Raw genomic sequence first — 17,493 nt, forward strand, 5'->3', positions numbered from 1 at the left:
AATGTAAGATAGTTGGATTGGTCCAAGTTTAGTAGTTTTTCTTCTTCTTTGTGTTGCGTCTTCTATTTAGTTTATCTACTATGACAAAGTTAATCTAAAAAAAGAAAAAAGAAATCCTGATAAAGTGAAATCACAACAAGTCTTTGATTAATGATTAGTTCAGATTTTTTCTTCATTCAAAACCGGAAGAGAGAGAGAGAGAGAGGCCTTCGATTTTGAATTCTTTCCGCACGATTCAAAATCCCCCAAAACAAAGAAAAACGACACCGTTTTGTCTCATTCCAATACCAAAAAAAAAAAAAAAAAAATCCCACACCGAAGCACAGCACAGTAACATCGTTTGTTTCTCTCTTCTTCTCATTTCTGATATCTCTTCTTCTTCACGCTCACACATCCACACGATAACGCTCCACCACCAACCACCACCGTCCCTCCTCCGGCGACGAACTTCCGGCGAGCTCTCCAGAGCTACGGGCTTAGCCCAATATCAACATCACTGAAAATGAAGGTGATTTCTTCAAATTTCGTAAATCTCAATGCTTTTGTTCGATTCGTGTTTTTTTGTTTATACATTACATGGTGTGTCTGTGTGTTTGTGTGAGAGAGGTAGAGAGAGTAAAGAATAATCTGATAGAATGTAAGTTGATAATGTGAATTTTGAAGAAACCCTCAATTTTGGATAATTATGGAGGTTTTTGGTTCTCTCAAGGTTTCGTTTTTAGGGTTTCGTCTTTCATGTGCTCGAATTATTGGGAAAATGGGAAGTGGGTTTTGAATGTTGTCATGGGATTTTGTTGAAGTTTATTAGGTGTAGCTCAAATGGCACTTCGTTCCCTTTTGTGAGTAATGTGGAGGGTGAGGTTGTAGGTTCCGGACTTGTTAGGTAAGTTTTGAAGTTACAAGTAAGCAAAAAAGTTTGAGGATTTTGTTGAGGTTTATGTTGGAGATGTATTTGGGATTCTGTTTTGAGAATTTCGAAGTTGAATTCTTGGGTGGAAACATTTTTGTTGTGAGTTCGCGTGGTATGATTTGTGTGGGAGTTTTGAATTCCTATTGTTTTCCATGAGTTAGGGATAATTGATAGAATGTCAGTTGTGAATGTGAATTTGAAGGGCGGGAAAGTGCTGGATTTAGGGCACTTCATTCCGCTGTGAGAGTAAGTTGGAGGGTATTGTTGTGGAGTCAGGACTCATTTCGTGAGCGTGGAACTTACCAATAGAAAAAAAAAAGTTTGAGGGTTTTGTTGATTTATTTTATGTTGGAGATGTATTTGGGATTCTCTTTTGAGGATTTTGGATTTGAATTGTTTAAACTTGGTTGTTGTGAGTTGGTGTGGCATGAATTTTGTTGGGAGTTTTTCATATGGGTTGAGGAACTAAGGGTGGTTGAATCTCTATACTTGATCATGAAGGTTGGACTATGGTCACACGCATACGTGCACACCCTAAATTCTTGTAGCAATGTATTATTTATTTATTTATTTTTGTGGCTAAATCAAGAATTGGGAAGAGGGGGAAATGAATGAAAGACCTTATTGGTGTGAGTTCTATGCCCAGTAGATTTCTGTGGCTGAGTTGAAGAAATCATGGGTACTAAAATTGATCTTGTGTAAGGGGCGTTGGTAGGCGACCTTAAAGGGCCAGAGGAGTCTCATGTGCAGTTCAAGTGCTCTCTGTTAGGCTAAAATTCTGGGAGGATATATCTGATTTTCTCTTTTTAACAATCTTATGTCCTTTTTTTGATTAGTAAGTTACACATGCAAGTATGAATCTGGTTACCGTTACCTATTTTTTACTTATATATAAAAAAGAAGTTACACATGCAACTGGTGCCTGTTGGGCCTTGAACTTTATTATCTTATGTTATTGTTTTTGTTATTTTAGATGTCAAGTATTAAGTAATGAAGATGAAAAAATTGAAGAATAGAACTTAGTTCTTTTACTCCATTTTCTTCAGGTATTGAGTTCATTGGCTTAGTACAAAGCACATGTGATTCGGTCAGCAAAAATGTCCCTTTTAAGTAGGTTCTTTTACAGAAGACCCCCAGATGGCTTGCTTGAATTTGTTGACAGAGTATATGGTAATGGCCTTCATTCCTTAATCTTGAATAAATTGCTATTTAGCTTTGTATTTTTGTGAATTATGAATCCATACATGTGTTATAATTGCATACCCACTGTTTGGTTTTATGAATATCTGCAGTTTTTGATTCGTGTTTTTCCACCGAAGTCTTGCCTGACGGAATGTACCAAATATACTTGCATGAAATCATAACTGAGTTACATGAGGAATTCCCAGGCTCATCATTTCTTGCGTTCAATTTCCGTGAGGGTGAGAAACGGAGCCAGTTTGCGGAAATTCTATGTGAATATGATGTTACCATTATGGATTATCCAAGACAGTATGAGGGCTGCCCTCTCCTTCCATTATCTTTGATTCAACATTTTCTTCGTGTTTGTGAGAGTTGGCTTTCACTTGGGAATCAACAGAATATTATTCTTCTACATTGTGAGAGGGGGGGTTGGCCACTCTTGGCATTCCTCTTAGCTAGCTTTTTGATCTTTCAAAAACTGCATAGTGGAGAACGCAAGACTCTTGAAATTGTGCATCGAGAGGCTCCTAAAGGCTTCTTGCAGCTCTTGTCTCCTTTAAATCCATTCCCATCTCAGCTTCGTTACCTTCAGTATGTAGCAAGAAGAAACATAGCTCCGGAGTGGCCACCACCTGAACGAGCGCTTTCTTTAGATTGTGTCATTCTTCGAGCCATTCCAAGCTTTGATTCTCAGAATGGCTGCCGGCCAATTATCCGTATCTTTGGTAGGAATCTCCTTAGTAAGGGTGGGCTTTCGACCCAGATGTTGTTCTCTATGGACAAGAAGAAGAAGAAGACCCTTCGGCATTACTGCCAAGTAAGAGGTCTTTTGTTCTATACTTTTTTTTTGGGGGGGGTTCTAAATGTTCTTGCTTTAGGTTTGTTTTTGTCTGTATTAAGTTGCATTAACTGATGCCAGTATGATGGTTCTCTTATTGCAGGCAGACTGTGATGTGATTAAAATTGACATTCAGTGCTTGGTGCAAGGAGATGTTGTGTTGGAGTGTGTTCATTTTGACTTGGATCCAGAAAGGGAAGTTATGATGTTTCGAATAATGTTCAACACAGCATTTATCCGGTCCAACATACTGATGCTTAACTCTGAGAATTTGGACATTCTTTGGAATTCAAAGGAGCGGTATCCAAAAGGTTTCAGAGCGGAGGTGAGCATATCACTAACCCTCATTTCAATCTTGGATTGAACAAGAGAAATTATTACTGATGATGCCTAAGAGAATTAAGATTATTTAGTCATCTTGGGACACTTTTTTCCCTTCATTTATTTTTGATATCCACAAAGAACCTAAAACTTCAATTGGATTCATGCATCCCCCCCCCCCCCCACACACACACACACACACAAGCTCATCTACAAATATTAATCTGATCAAATAAACTTTCTAACTTCAGGTTTTGTTTGGGGAGGTTGAAAGCATCTCTCCCCCAAAAGCTCCCATTGCTATTTTGAATGGTGAGGAGAAAGGTGGATTGCCAATTGAAGCTTTTTCTAGGGTTCAAGAACTTTTCAGTGGTGTTGAGTGGGTTGATAGCAGTGATGATGCTGCCTTGTGGCTACTTAAACAACTTTCTGTTTTAAGTGATGTGAAAGAACTTTCAAAGTTGCAAAGTAAAGCAAGGTTATATTTATCACCTGCTGATTCTGAAGAAGACAATAATGCATCTAGCACTGCCGATAGTTCAGATGAAGCATTTGATGTTCCCAAATCTTCAACAAATGTAACAAAATTAGCAGCAGAGGACATTTTTGATTCAATTCCCTTACCATATGAAAGTGATGGTCAACATGATGTAAATCTTGCTTCGGAACCTCCTGATCAAGCAGCAGTTGGAAATGATCCATCATCTCTTCATGACCAATCAGCAATTCCAAGTAAAGGATCTCCACCTCCTCCTGCTAGTTACCCACCCCCACCACCTCCTCCCCCTCCTCCTCCTCCTCCACCTCCACCTGTTACTTCTGGCAAAAATATTTTGTCAATGTCCCATCAATCAACTCCCCCTCTCTCTCTTGATTCTAGTAGAGGGCCTCCGCCTCCGCCACCACCCCCTCCTTCATTTAGCATTCCCAACAGTCATTCTCCAATACTTGCCCCTCCCACTCCCAATAGGGGTTGTCCACCACCTCCGCCACCCCCTCCAACACCTCCTAGTGTTTCCTATAAAGATTCTTCTACGGAATTTTCTATAATGAGTAAATGCCCACCACCACCTCCTCCACCACCACCTTTCAATTCATCTAAATCTCCCCCACCAGCCCCCCCACCTCCCCCACGTTCCTCTATATCTAGTCAACAATCTATAAAGCTGACAACACCACTAGCACCAGCTCCGCCACCGCCACCACCACCACTGCCGCCATTGGCAAGTACAACTAACAAGTTGCAACCACCACCACCACCACCCCCCTCAAAATTGCCTCCTCTGAGTTCTACATCTAATGTCACTTCCGTTCGTGGGGTGCCACTGCCACCTCCACCAGCTCCACCTCCACCTCCACCTCCTATTGTTGGTAACCGTAGTAATGGCTCTAGGCCACCTCAACCTCCACCTCCACCTCCCCCTCCGATTGCTGGTAACTCTGGTAATGTCCCTAGGCCACCCCCACCTCCCCCTTTGATTGCTGGTACCTCTAGTAATGTCCCTAGGCCACCTCCACCTCCCCCTCCAATTGCTGGTAACTCTGGTAATGTCCCTAGGCCTCCTCCACCTCCACTGTCTTCGGGACCTGCAAAGCCAGGTTTGATCCCTCCACCTCCACCACCAGTACCAAAGCCTCCTGGTGCTCCTCCATTGCCAAGTCGTAGTGCAACACCAGCTCCTCCCCTGCCACCTGGAGCAAAAGGCACTGGTGCGCCTCCACCGCCACCTCCATCAGTAGGGAGAGGGAAGGCTTCTTTAGGGCCAGCAAGTCTTGGAAGAGGTCGAGCAGCTGGTGGGGCTACTCTTGCCCCAAAGAAAGCTTCACTAAAGCCCCTACATTGGGTGAAAGTTACACGTGCAATGCAAGGGAGTTTATGGGCTGATTCTCAAAAACAGGAAAATCAGTCAAGGTGTGCATAAAGAACCGAGCATGGATATTATATGTCCCATGTGATATCTTCTTTTAGATGTTAAAGTAACTTATGCATGTCTACAACTATTTCATAAGAATTAATGAAGTTTTTAGATCTCTTATTCAGTATACTGAATGGTAATGGCACTTGTTGATACGAATCAATTCATTCTAATCAAAGGCTGAGTATGTTAAATTGAACATCAACTTGAGAGCAGCCATTCTACCTTTAGTTTCACATTTTCTGTTTACTTTCTCTTTTTCTGAATGTAGCACTATGTTCTCCTGTGTTTTTAGTTGATTTGCATTATTTTTCTGGTCTTTTGCTTTGTTCTCTGTCTGTTTGTTGGGGGTGGGTTTAATTGGGTTTGCTCTTGTAGCACTTCTCATATACTGTTGGAATTTTTTGTTAGGGCTCCTGAAATAGATATAACAGAGCTTGAGAGTCTTTTCTCAGCGGCTTCTGCTTCAGATGGGAGTGGCACTAAAGGTGGAGGTCGACGTGGTTCTAACATGAACAAACCTGAGAAAGTGCAACTGGTAAGCTCCCGTGTCCGTGTGTGTGCGTGCACATGGGTGTGTGTGTGTTGCATTTTTGTATGTATCAAAGTAGTTTTGTGCTGAACAATTTATAACTTTTATGGACTCATTTTTAATTTTTTTGACAAGTTTAATATTTATGATTTGCTATTTTTTAATGTTATTCAGTTATGAATGATCAGGAATATATCTGTACCAAGTATGTAGTTTTAATGATAAAAGCACCTGTTTTAGGTTCTAAGTGACACAGACAAATCCTTAGAAAAGGAGTTAACATTGAACGCTACAATTAGCCTGAAGAAGTCCTATTTGGGATGGAAAATTTATAATTGCAGTCCTTGTTTATTCACTGTGAGGAATTGATGCTTCCCTAGGAAGTTCAAGGACAATATCTTACCAAGGAAGTTCCTGAAGCCATTGTACAAAAAAATTTTTAAAAACTCCAAACCACTTGACCCAGCTTAATGGTACCAAGCTTTAAGTTTCAGATCCTCCATGAAATCCTTTATGGTTATCATGTGTTAGTCATGACTAAAGGCAGTAAATTAAGATTTGCATAAGAATATTTGAGTAACTACTTTCTGCCTGAATTAAAACCATAGCATGAATATACAATGGTTGCAGTTAATTAGCATCCAAATGAATACCAAAAACAATTTTATTATGATGTGAAGTGTATCATTTGAAACAAGTATATGATTCACGTCTGATACTTTTAACATCTGCAATATGAAACTCTTGAAATTGTGACGTTGGCTATTTGAATGATAAAGAAAACTCAATACTCAGGAGCCTTATTTAATCTCTCTATATATAAAAGGAGCCTTAGTGATGCATAGCCAATATATCACAGCTGTTCACTTTATCAACTTAATTTGTACCTAGAGCTATGGAAATATGATCCAAAGATTCAGGACAAATGTGTTCCTTTGCTTTATATTTTTGCTTCTAAATTTGTTGTAGATTTGTTTTTAAACCTTGTGTGCTTTGTTATTTACATTCAACACAAACAATTAAAATAATATTTTCACAAATATATATATATATATATTAATTAATGTGTCCTCCCCATATATCATATCATCATAGTTTTTCAAGAATTCTTGTATCTGTATCATATCATACCATTATCTTTATTTGTGGCAAATATTCGTTTATATCTTTTCATAATTAACTTTAAATTTGACCGTTTATTGCCGGAGTTCATAATAACTTTCTCCATCAACAAATCATATATGGTGTACCTAATGCTTTTATCTTCCTATTTTTGTTGTGAAATTGTTTTACTTAAATGTGACATTATTGTGATCAGTTATTCCAAATGCATCTAAACTCAAGTTTTTTTTTTTTTTGTGCTGTATTTCTTTCTGTCAGGTTGACTTGCGTAGAGCATACAACTGTGAAATAATGCTCTCAAAAATAAAAATTCCATTGCCAGATATGATTGTAAGTTATTTTCTTTTACTCCTGCTACACGTTCAACTAACTGAAATACAATTTGACAGATCTTGGAAAGAGCTTGTTTGTAGGTCTTGTGGGTTTCTTTTTTAATCATTAAAAAATGGCTGCATCTAGTTTTATGCTGTCTAATGAAAGAATCATGTTGGCTTATGGTTGTGAGGACTTGTTGAATGATTTAAGTCCTGAAAAGGAGAGGTTTAACTTGGGGTGGTAAAGAGGCGAAAAAAAATTGACAAGCTATGAATACTGCATGTGCACAGCAACAGGAAATAAAAAAGAAGGAAAAGCTAATGATATTTGATCCAAATAGCATTTTCTTCCCATAAGCAAGGGATGGAGGTGAGATAACAGTTTTAATCCTATGTGGCTACTTGAGTTATGTTTACTAATCAAGGAGAGAAGGAAAAAGAAGAAAGAAAGTGAGAATCACACTAGGTATTCATGTGTTCCACAAAATGGAGCATTTACTTCTCACTTATGGACTTAAATTTCTTTGGTTAAGATGACATCTTTATAGAGCCTCACTTTTCCTGTCCAATAAGGTTAGGATTCTTAATTTGAAAGGCCAACAGAAAAGTCTACAACTAAACAAAACTTACAAACTAATAAGTGTGGTTTTAAGTCCCTATCAAAAAAAAAAAAAGCGTGGTTTTAAGTACCAGTAAATAAGTAAAAATAATCTAAACTAAGAAATAATTAAAAATAAGCTGATTCTTTAAATAATTATAGGTTGTTGTCAACTTGATTAATAAGATTATGTTTGATAAATAATTATAGTTAATATTTCTATTAAAGCTAATTTAGCTTAAGAAAATGCAGTCCTTAAAATGAAACAATTGATAAAATTTAAAATTAAAAAAAATATAAGTTACAAGTTTTTCTCTCCTAATTCTTGAATTTTAGTGTCCAATAGCAAGTTCACTTTGCCCAAACACGTGTCATGGGTTTGAGTGCAAGAATCATACTCCAAAAATTGGGCCTAAGGCTGTCTACTAACCACCTCTCTAAGACCCTACTGAAACAGGAGCCTTGTGATATGAGCATGACCTTTTTACTCTCTCTCTCTCTCTCTCTCTCCCTTTAGTCATATTGCCGACTGACCATAACCACTTATCTTTTCGATCTTCCTCTCTCTCTCTCTCTCTCTCGTAAATTCTAGTTCTGAACTTTCTCAATCACGTCTTCATAGCTTCCTTTGGCTCTAGTACTAGTCAACCCTCATATTGAGTTTTATGTGAAATTTCGTAATTATAAATATTCGAATCAGAATCTGCCCTATTTCTAATAACTGAAACTTGGAAATGTGATGTGAAATTGAATTTAAAAAAATGATTTGGTATAATAATCAGATCCTAATTTGGTGGACTAGTTAATTCAAATCCCAAATGGATCAATTGTGAGCCCTAGTTTTGGGACCTTGGAGAGAAGAGATTAAACAAATGATAACGTTGCATGTTCTCATTGTTGAGGATTGAGTTGAACCACAATGTTTGAGTACATTGGACCTCATTAAGGAAAACTAGCATAATGTAATAAGAGGCAAGGTAATTTTCTCAAATAAATGGGCTTGTCTTTGTTGCTTATGTATGGTTTTGTTATCTTTTCTGGTTGCTTAAGGGGGAATTGGGGATTATGGGAGTGCATTTCTGTTTCACTTTTTTATGTTTTCTCCAGCTTTTTTTGTAAATCGTAAAATTTATCAAAATAATAGATATTTTCAGTGATTTCACAATTATCTCATTGATTTTGCTTAATTTTCTAATACAACTGTTATCACGCCTCACATTGTTTCTATATATGGTCAGGAGTGACATCTATTAGTTTTTGATTTTCTTAACACACTCTAAATTATTAGACTAAGGAATCACCTAATATTGGCTCACAATTGTCTCTTTGATCTTGATATGTTATGTTAGTATACTGGTGTGCTCTTCTTTAGTGGAGTTCGTTATATTGCTTCCCTTATATAGTCTCAAGGCTCAGCCCTTTCTTCTTTTTGCTTGCAAAGCTTAACCTTTTTGTGAAACTTTACTTGTTAGTTGACTGTCCTACTTTTGTCATCTGTGCCTCCAGAGTGCAGTTCTGGCTTTGGATTCTTCTGTTCTAGACATTGATCAGGTTGAAAATCTTATTAAATTCTGTCCCACAAAGGAAGAAATGGAAACGCTTAAGGTAATCTCTCTCTCTCTCTCTCTCTCTTATGCTTGCATTTAACTTGAAACTGAAGTTATGGTGTCCCTTGTTGCTTTCACAATTAGGAACATAGTTACTATGCTTGGTTTGTTAGATGAATAAAGAAATCTGTTTAAAGAAAAGAGTGACTTGAGGTATACTAAGCTGCAAGGCCTAAGCTGAAAAGATTTAGACTCAAAAAAATAAAATAAAAAAAAGATGGAAGGGCTAAGGATATTTCCTCAGAAGGAAATAAAAAAAAGTTAAAACCATCAGCTTAAAGGTAGAAGCTCTTCTTTCTTGAAGATTTTTTATTATTTGGCTATGTGCAAAGGAACCATAGAAGGCAATGGTGCTCTAGCTTATCTAAGCTATTATTCTTGTGTCCTTGCTACTTCTTATGTTCGCATTGATCCACCACCTCTAAACAAATTAACATTGAATTCAGCATCAGCAAGGTACCCCATAAGAAATCATTGATGGCCAAATTGTTTACCAATCTGAGGATGAAATAGATTTATAGCAATTTATTAGTCTAGTGAATTGCAATTTATGATAGTTGTACCAAAAGATGGTTCGCTTTTTCTTGGTTCAGTTTCTTTTTATATTACATGGAAGTAAACTCCTTGGTACCAATGGTGAGGAATTGGAGGCCAAGATGTAGCCATTGAAGTAGACAACAGAACGGATTAGTAAGATTTTGAAATTATGGATGCAAAGTTGAGCAAGAAAAATATCCAGACTAAATTGAGGCTAAAGAGTTCAAAAACAGAGTAGTAAGCTTTGAAATTGTGGATACAAATTGAGGGTAAAGAGAAGGTTCAAGAGAATAAAGGATGCAAGACAAAGACTTAAGATTGCAAAGGAGCAAGAAGAGATCAAACATTATTTCTTTTTGAACAAGACATGATCAAAGATCAGTTGTTTCGTTTGTGTCCAGATTAACCTTTTAAGCTTATTTGCTGAAATTTGGCAAAAGTACAGTCATACCTAGAAAAAGTGAGGTTTTAAAAAGTTGTACATAAGCAAATAAACAAAAAAACACTAAAAGAGAAAAGCTAATCCAAACTCACACTCATACTATTCAAATCATTGTATATGTCATTCCAAATGAACCTGAAAATGTGGAGAAAAAATGATGTGTCTATATATATATATATATTTTAATGAACCTTGTTATCAAAAGCAGAAGAAAAGTCAATGCAAGTTTGTAGTTTGAGAATTCTTGTACTGCAACATTACAAAACTAAGTTCAAGTTGCTCCTACTCAGGGAGAATATTAAAGTGTTGTCTTTAGAGTGATATGTTTGGCAACGTAGAACTGTTGATGTTTGTGGCCCACATGTGGTGTCTTGTCAAGGAGTTTTGAAGCTTTATTATAAATGTCTTAGGGTTTCAAACAGCTTTAAACTTTGGTCAATGGTTGAAATAGCTTGTTTTAGAACTAGATTATATATATATATATATATATATATATATAAATATAAAGCACCTTTGCAGAATTTTATATTTTCTTAATTGGTGTTGTCAAGTACTTTCTAGTTTTAAGTGTCCTAGGGGCATAGATGCAGTCAGTTGTTTCATCAGTTTCTAATCTGGTGTCCCAGTCTTTGCAGGGAGAGATTAAGTCAAGAGTATGCTTCATTCATAAATTGTATCATTGTTATCTGGTGAAAAAATGAGGATTTTATAATGTGTGTAGTATTGTAACTGGTTTAATAGGTCACTGAAACTTTGCTTGTTACTAAATGATTGTTTCTTGTTGATTATGTTTGTTTCAGAATTATACAGGTGACAAGGAAATGCTTGGAAAGTGTGAACAGGTTCTGCCAGATGCCAATTTCTTCAATGGATTCCAAATTCTATAATATGATTGCTAACAAATGTTGAATTTGATATGTATTTCAGTTTTTCCTTGAGCTGATGAAGGTTCCGCGAATAGAATCTAAGTTACGAGTATTTGCTTTTAAAATCACATTTTCTAGTCAGGTATATTGTTTGAGGATCTGCTTGTTCTTTTATAGGTGACAAGGTTTTGCATGCTAGTACTGTTGATAACTGTGGGTGCTTATAGCCTTGTTGTTGTTCAGGTCAATGATCTGAGAAATAATTTGAATACAATTAATGGTGCTGCTAGAGAGGTACCACTGAAATTAATTGTCTTTAAATTGGTCTATATGAACATGTGTTTGTCCTACATGTTAAATGTAATACACAAATTGCAGGTAAAAGAATCTGCCAAATTGCGACAGATAATGCAGACTATTCTTACTTTAGGAAATGCCTTGAATCAGGGCACTGCACGAGGTACCACTATATAGTATCTTGTTTATCGTAATATTTTAATGATTTTTTTGCTGTTGTGATGCTTGATTGATGTTTCTTTTTTGGATATTGCAGGATCTGCCATAGGATTCAAATTGGATAGCCTTCTTAAGTTATCTGATACTCGTGCAAGAAACAGCAAAATGACTTTAATGCATTATTTGTGCAAGGTAGAATTTTTGGAACTTCCCACAAAATATTGGCTTCGTGGTTTGATAATATTGAGGCTACCATTAAATTATCCCCTATAAAAGGTGAATATAATTTAAGTTAAAATATATATATATATATATATGAATGAATGAATGGAAAATATGTCCATTTTCTTGCAAATTGGTATTGCTGCAACTTTTGGTTTCTTTGTCATTATGCAGCACTCCATTTAAGAGTTGAGGAGGATGGTAGTGAAACTCTACTTTGATATAATCTCCACCTTTTTTCCTTTCACATTATCCAATTCTGACACCAGGAACTCCCATTTAAGCTCTTTCTTGATTCTGTCCTTTCCCATGAAGGGTCTCTTTCTACTCATCCTTGGCTTGTACAACGTACACACTCTCTCACTCACAAACACACTGCACAATATTGACCTGTGGCTCCACTATCATCAGATTTGAGGCAGAGAGGTCTTGTTCTTTTCTTCTTTTGTCAGTCCTGGATATCTTAATCTTTCTTTGAGGAAAATATCCTTAGTATTTTTCTTTTCAATGGTTGTTCCTGGCCGCTTGTAGTGCTGCTGTGCTGAATAATGACTGGTTTAGGGTCATGCTCAGTTTGAGGCTTCCTTTTGATACATTTTGTGATTGTTGTTTGACATATTTATTTCAATGCTTTAAAATCAGTTTTTGTGTGTGTGTGTGTGGATAACTTAGGGAACCTTTTTAAAGAAAATCCAGATGGACCATAAAACCTACGGCTATGGGCAATTGACCCCGCCCGCCTAAACCAGTTTCCGGGTAATCCAGGGGTATTCACCCCTCATGCCCAGTATTATACTCTGTTTTTTTTAAAAAAAAAAAAAAGTAATCAGCATTATACTCTATTGTGTTTTATTGATCAGTTATGTTACATTGGAAACCTCCTGCTACCCAAGACTCCAAGTCAGTATAGGGCATGCCTTTTAGGTATCAGTTTATATCAATGCATGACATCTGGCATGTTTGGGTAGTATTGCTGATTGATCCAGAATTCTCCAGCATTAATGAAGGAAAAAAGCAATGTCTTGGATGAGGTGTGAAGTGTCACTGCTTGTCTTGACATATCACAATATGTGTTATAAAGCTATTATGTCAATGATAGTGTAATAATGTGAAATGTGATTAATGAATTCTTTCTATTAAGACATGAGGGAGGAAAAAAAAACCCTAAACATATACCTGCTTCTGTCTCCTTAAGTGAAAAGAGTCTTTGTTGCGAGTTACAATGGAGTAATTGTTTGCACTCTTCCTATCACTATTGTCACCAATTGCCATTTGTGGGGTGCATTGGCAATTTGAATATTATCTAATTGGGTACTTGTTAGAAGTATTGGTTGAATGATTAAATTTATTATATCCTAATAGCTTAAGCTTTTGAGAGAATCGGTAATTTAACATGGTATTAGAGTATGAGGTCCTAAGTTCAATCTGTCTCCTCCACTCTACCTCCCATTTAAATTCCCACGTGTTGGGCCTCACCTATTAAAAGGTAGTTTCAGTCCGCACGTGAGAGTGTGGGGGGGGGGGGTGTTAGAAGTATTAGTTAAATGATCAAATTTACCATATCCTAATAGTTTAAGCTTTTGGGAGAATCAATAATTTAACAATACTAAAAGTTGCTTTTTTTGAGTGACCCCCTCCATCTTAAAAACATGAACTTACCCAAATAGATGGCAAAAGAATCTTCTGATTTTTAATAAGAGGTGTTGAGTTTGTGAACTTAGCTATGAACACCATAAGCATATGGTTAAATTCTTTAACATCCAAATTTTGTTGGCAGTATTATCATAGATCAATACACTGGAGAGTGGAGTAAACTGTCTGTTTTAAGATATTTTTATTTGTCTAATTATTGTTGTTGATGTTTCAATTTCAAAATTTCAGCATGTTCAGGTTCCCTTCATTATTTTATTCAAATGTTTTGTAGAATTATTTTTGCATTTGGACGGGATTTTTTATGCTTCCATATTAATTTGTTTTTTTTTTTTTTTTTCTTTTTCCTTCGTCGTTAGCTCCTTTCTGAAAAAATGCCAGAGTTACTGGATTTTGATAAGGATCTTGGTCATTTAGAAGCTGCCGCTAAGGTCTGTTTATTATCTTGCTAGTTTTGGCTCCTTTGTTTCTTGTAACTTTTTAATGGGCGGTTTATAGCTGACCTACATTACCTTTTGCTTGGGCCTTCACAAATGACTAGATTCAATTGAAAGCTTTGGCTGAAGAAATGCAAGCTGTCAGTAAAGGTCTTGAGAAGGTTGAGCAAGAACTCGCTGCTTCAGAAAATGATGGAGCTATCTCTGTGGGATTTCGAAAGGTGAGGAATATCAGGAAGATGTGTGTTTGTGTGTGTGTGTTTTTAATTGTTATAAACACTAGTAAACTACTGACATTATGGGATCAAATCTGTGTGATTTTACCCTACAACTGTTGTTTATAGGCGGAGGAGATGCTATTTGATCGAAGATCATTTAGCAAGAATGTTTTTCTTTTTGTTAAACACTCCCCTCAAGGATTTTTGCTTCTGAAGATCACCTTTATTTCTGTGGTTCATATAGTCAAATACTAATTGAATAAGAATATGAATATGGATAGTGGGTTTAGCTGCACATTGGAAGAATTTTCTTCTTCTAGTTAGAATATGGTGACCAGTCAAATATGCAGGGTTGCAGGGGAATTTCCTTTTTATATTACATCCAGATAAATTTCTTGCTCCCTTATAGACTAAATTTAATACCTGGAGAGTCTGAAGCATTTCGCAGATTTTTGCCATTTAATACTTTTTTTAAGTGCTAAAAAAAATTTGGTTAATTAGTTGGCTTGCTTTTACTGACAGCCCTTTAAGCTATAGCATGCTGATTTTATCAAAGATAAAGCATCCCTGAAGACATTCTTGATTTGTATGACACTGCCATCATTTTTATTTGTTTATTTATTTGCTAAGTGGGATGTGCAAAGCAGAAGAATTTATTAAAAAGTGATCACCTAGACTAAGACTTCATGAACATCACCTATTTTTGTGGTTTGTAGAAGAAAGATGTCTCCACCCTGCCCCAAACAACCCTTAACACCCCCCACCCCAAAAAAAAAAAAAAAACAAAAAACAAAAAAAGGAAAAAAAAAATACAGAGGCACTTCCTCTCACCCCAATAATAGGATGGAGAATTAGGTTTTGGGTTCAAGTCCCAAGGAGTTCCTATCCTATCAATACACGCACCCATATATACATGAGACCCAAAAATTAAAATTATGTATCACCAAGTAAATCCTCAACAATGGCAAAATTTATTGAGATTGGCTAGAGTATATTGTATTTTGGTTCTGACAAAAGTTAGCAAAAAATTCTCCTGTTTGGTTTTTATTGATTGTGATTGAGTTTCATGTTAATATTGTTATGTCATTTCTCGTTGTAATTTTATCATATGTACTTAGCGTAGTAGCATCAGGGCACTAGTTTTTAGTTTTACATCATTTGGTCTTTCTTTTGTATCTCTTGAATATGTATCAGTAACCATTTTGCTCAATCTTATATTTTATTATCTCTGGCTCTCTGGCTTTGCATCAATATAATATTCACATACACTTTTATTTTGATGTCTTGTAAATTTTTTATTTATGTAAAAATTAAATTTCTATGTACTTTAACTGGCAAACACCAACCAACTAGTGAACAAATGAGACACATCTGAATAAACTTGTGTTTAGCTAGTGTTGAAACGACTTGATACTTGTTTTAATTCCATGCTTTTGGATTATTTGCTTCTTCCACAAATTGGAAGGTACTATGTTATTTGATGCTTGGAATATTGTAGTCAGCAATCCTTTATTTCCTTCATCTCTTTGATGGAGTAGCTTCTTTTTAGTACAAATTTTTTCTTGCCTATCAAAAAAAAAAATCTATTGTAGTCAGCAATGGCACCACATTGCAAATAAGTTGTTTGTATATCATTATTTTTTGGCTTGGACCTCTAGTAGGTATGAATACCAGAAACTCCTCATTTTCAGGTGCTGAAGAATTTTCTTGACACCGCTGAAGCTGAAGTTAGGTCACTTATCTCCTTGTATTCTGAAGTGGTGAGTCCTGTGCACAGTCATAATTATTCTTAAACACTGCTGCCTATGACTGAAATCCTAAGTATTGCCTTGCAGGGAAGAAATGCAGATTCATTGTCCCAGTACTTTGGGGAGGATCCAGCTCGGTGCCCCTTTGAGCAAGGTCTGATTTGTTTTTCTCTATATGTGTACACACACAAGCAATCATCTTTCCTTTTACAGACTGGTAAAATTTCGTTGTTTGATATTTTACATCCTTCACAAAAGGAACTCGCTTTTCTTGAGGAAATTAGAGCTTACCCTCATTTTGTTTAATCCATGGGACCAGCATGTAATCAATATTAACTGGATTTCCAACATTAAGGAATGTTAGGAATTGATGTAACTTTTATGGTTTCTCTGAAATGAAGCTCTGATTGCTTCAATCTTTACTGATTCTCATAAAAATCATAACTTCAAAAGATATATGCGGTTACTATTTGGTCCATGTTGTAATATATCTCCTTTGAAATGTAAAACAGAGATTATAACCCCCCCCCCCCGATTTATTTATTTATTTTTTTCCATGTATATAAATATTGGGTTTGTTATATGAACTGATGAAACCTGTTTGGTGGCTTTTGCATCAGTGACACAAATCTTGGTTGTCTTTGTTAAGACGTTCAATAAGTCACGAGATGAGAATGAAAGGCAGGCTGATGCTGAAAAGAAGAAATTGGAGAAGGAAGCCATGAAAGAACGGACAGCAGCTAATTCATCCACAAGGAGAGATGGTGTTCAACAGAGCAGCATGAAACAGCATGAAACCCACATAAATTCTTAGGAAGATGCAAGAGGCAGATTGCTTCTTGAATATGTCAGCCCAGCACTTTTGGGCTGACATTAATCGATGGAGGTTGACTCATGCATTCAAATTGCACGAACCCAAAATCAGACAGCTGAAGTGGCAAGTTGCTGCTTTTCTGGGAATCACTTTGGCAGTGCAGATGTGTCTCACAATGCACAGTTTACTTGTCCAAAATCACGCAATTTCAGGGAAAGTTGACACATTTTGCTATTATCAGGTACAGCCTTTGCCTTTCATGTAAATCAATGACATTATGGCCTGCTCAAATTGTATTCAATCTGTATATAATTTAGGAAAGGCACACTTAGCATTAGCAGAGCGGAAGCCCTCTCCCCTTCTTCCCAACAAAATGTCTCATGCTATATAGATTTAAAATTTTGTAGCAGCTGCAATAGTTGCAAGTTTAGCCGGTTGATTCTTTTCTTTCAGATGCTGGCTCATGATATTACATCATTATTCCCTTCCTTACAAAATAGAATGGAGTTTGAGAGTGGCATGCATTTTAATAATACCAAATCAATCTCCAAATAAATAACACCTAATTAACTTAATAATCTACCTAAAAAATACCCTTAGTTGAGCGATGTGAGGGGTATTAGCCAGTAGCCACATTTTCGGTCATCCCTTTAAGGAAAGATTGTTTATATTTATCTCGTTTCAATAAAATATGAAAATGCATGCTATGCAAGTGCAAAGTTGTGAATGGCACAAATTTAATTTAAAAAATAAATAAATTATA

At 36.3% G+C, this 17,493-nt stretch overlaps 1 protein-coding gene across 2 annotated transcripts; it reads left to right on the forward strand.

The window, feature by feature from the left end:
• Positions 1-194: 194 nt before the first annotated feature.
• On the forward strand, positions 195-17,229 carry LOC115963229 (formin-like protein 14). Of its 2 annotated transcripts, XM_031082159.1 has the most exons (18): positions 201-508; positions 1,957-2,080; positions 2,203-2,909; positions 3,034-3,255; positions 3,503-5,163; positions 5,579-5,705; positions 7,080-7,151; positions 9,240-9,338; positions 11,120-11,161; positions 11,247-11,327; positions 11,429-11,479; positions 11,564-11,645; positions 11,739-11,833; positions 13,873-13,944; positions 14,055-14,171; positions 15,860-15,928; positions 16,004-16,070; positions 16,537-17,229. In XM_031082159.1, the coding sequence occupies exons 2-18, from the start codon at positions 2,008-2,010 to the stop codon at positions 16,728-16,730; spliced, it is 3,831 nt and encodes a 1,276-aa protein (XP_030938019.1). In that variant the 5' UTR covers positions 201-508; positions 1,957-2,007; the 3' UTR covers positions 16,731-17,229. The 2 variants fall into 2 exon arrangements, with proteins under 2 accessions (XP_030938020.1, XP_030938019.1); XM_031082160.1 differs by lacking the exons at positions 13,873-13,944; positions 14,055-14,171; positions 15,860-15,928; positions 16,004-16,070; positions 16,537-17,229 and adding an exon at positions 12,724-13,225 and having other exon boundaries at positions 195-508.
• Positions 17,230-17,493: the final 264 nt, after the last annotated feature.

Source organism: Quercus lobata, chromosome 10, assembly GCF_001633185.2.
Source record: "Quercus lobata isolate SW786 chromosome 10, ValleyOak3.0 Primary Assembly, whole genome shotgun sequence".
Classification (NCBI taxonomy): Eukaryota; Viridiplantae; Streptophyta; class Magnoliopsida; order Fagales; family Fagaceae; genus Quercus; species Quercus lobata.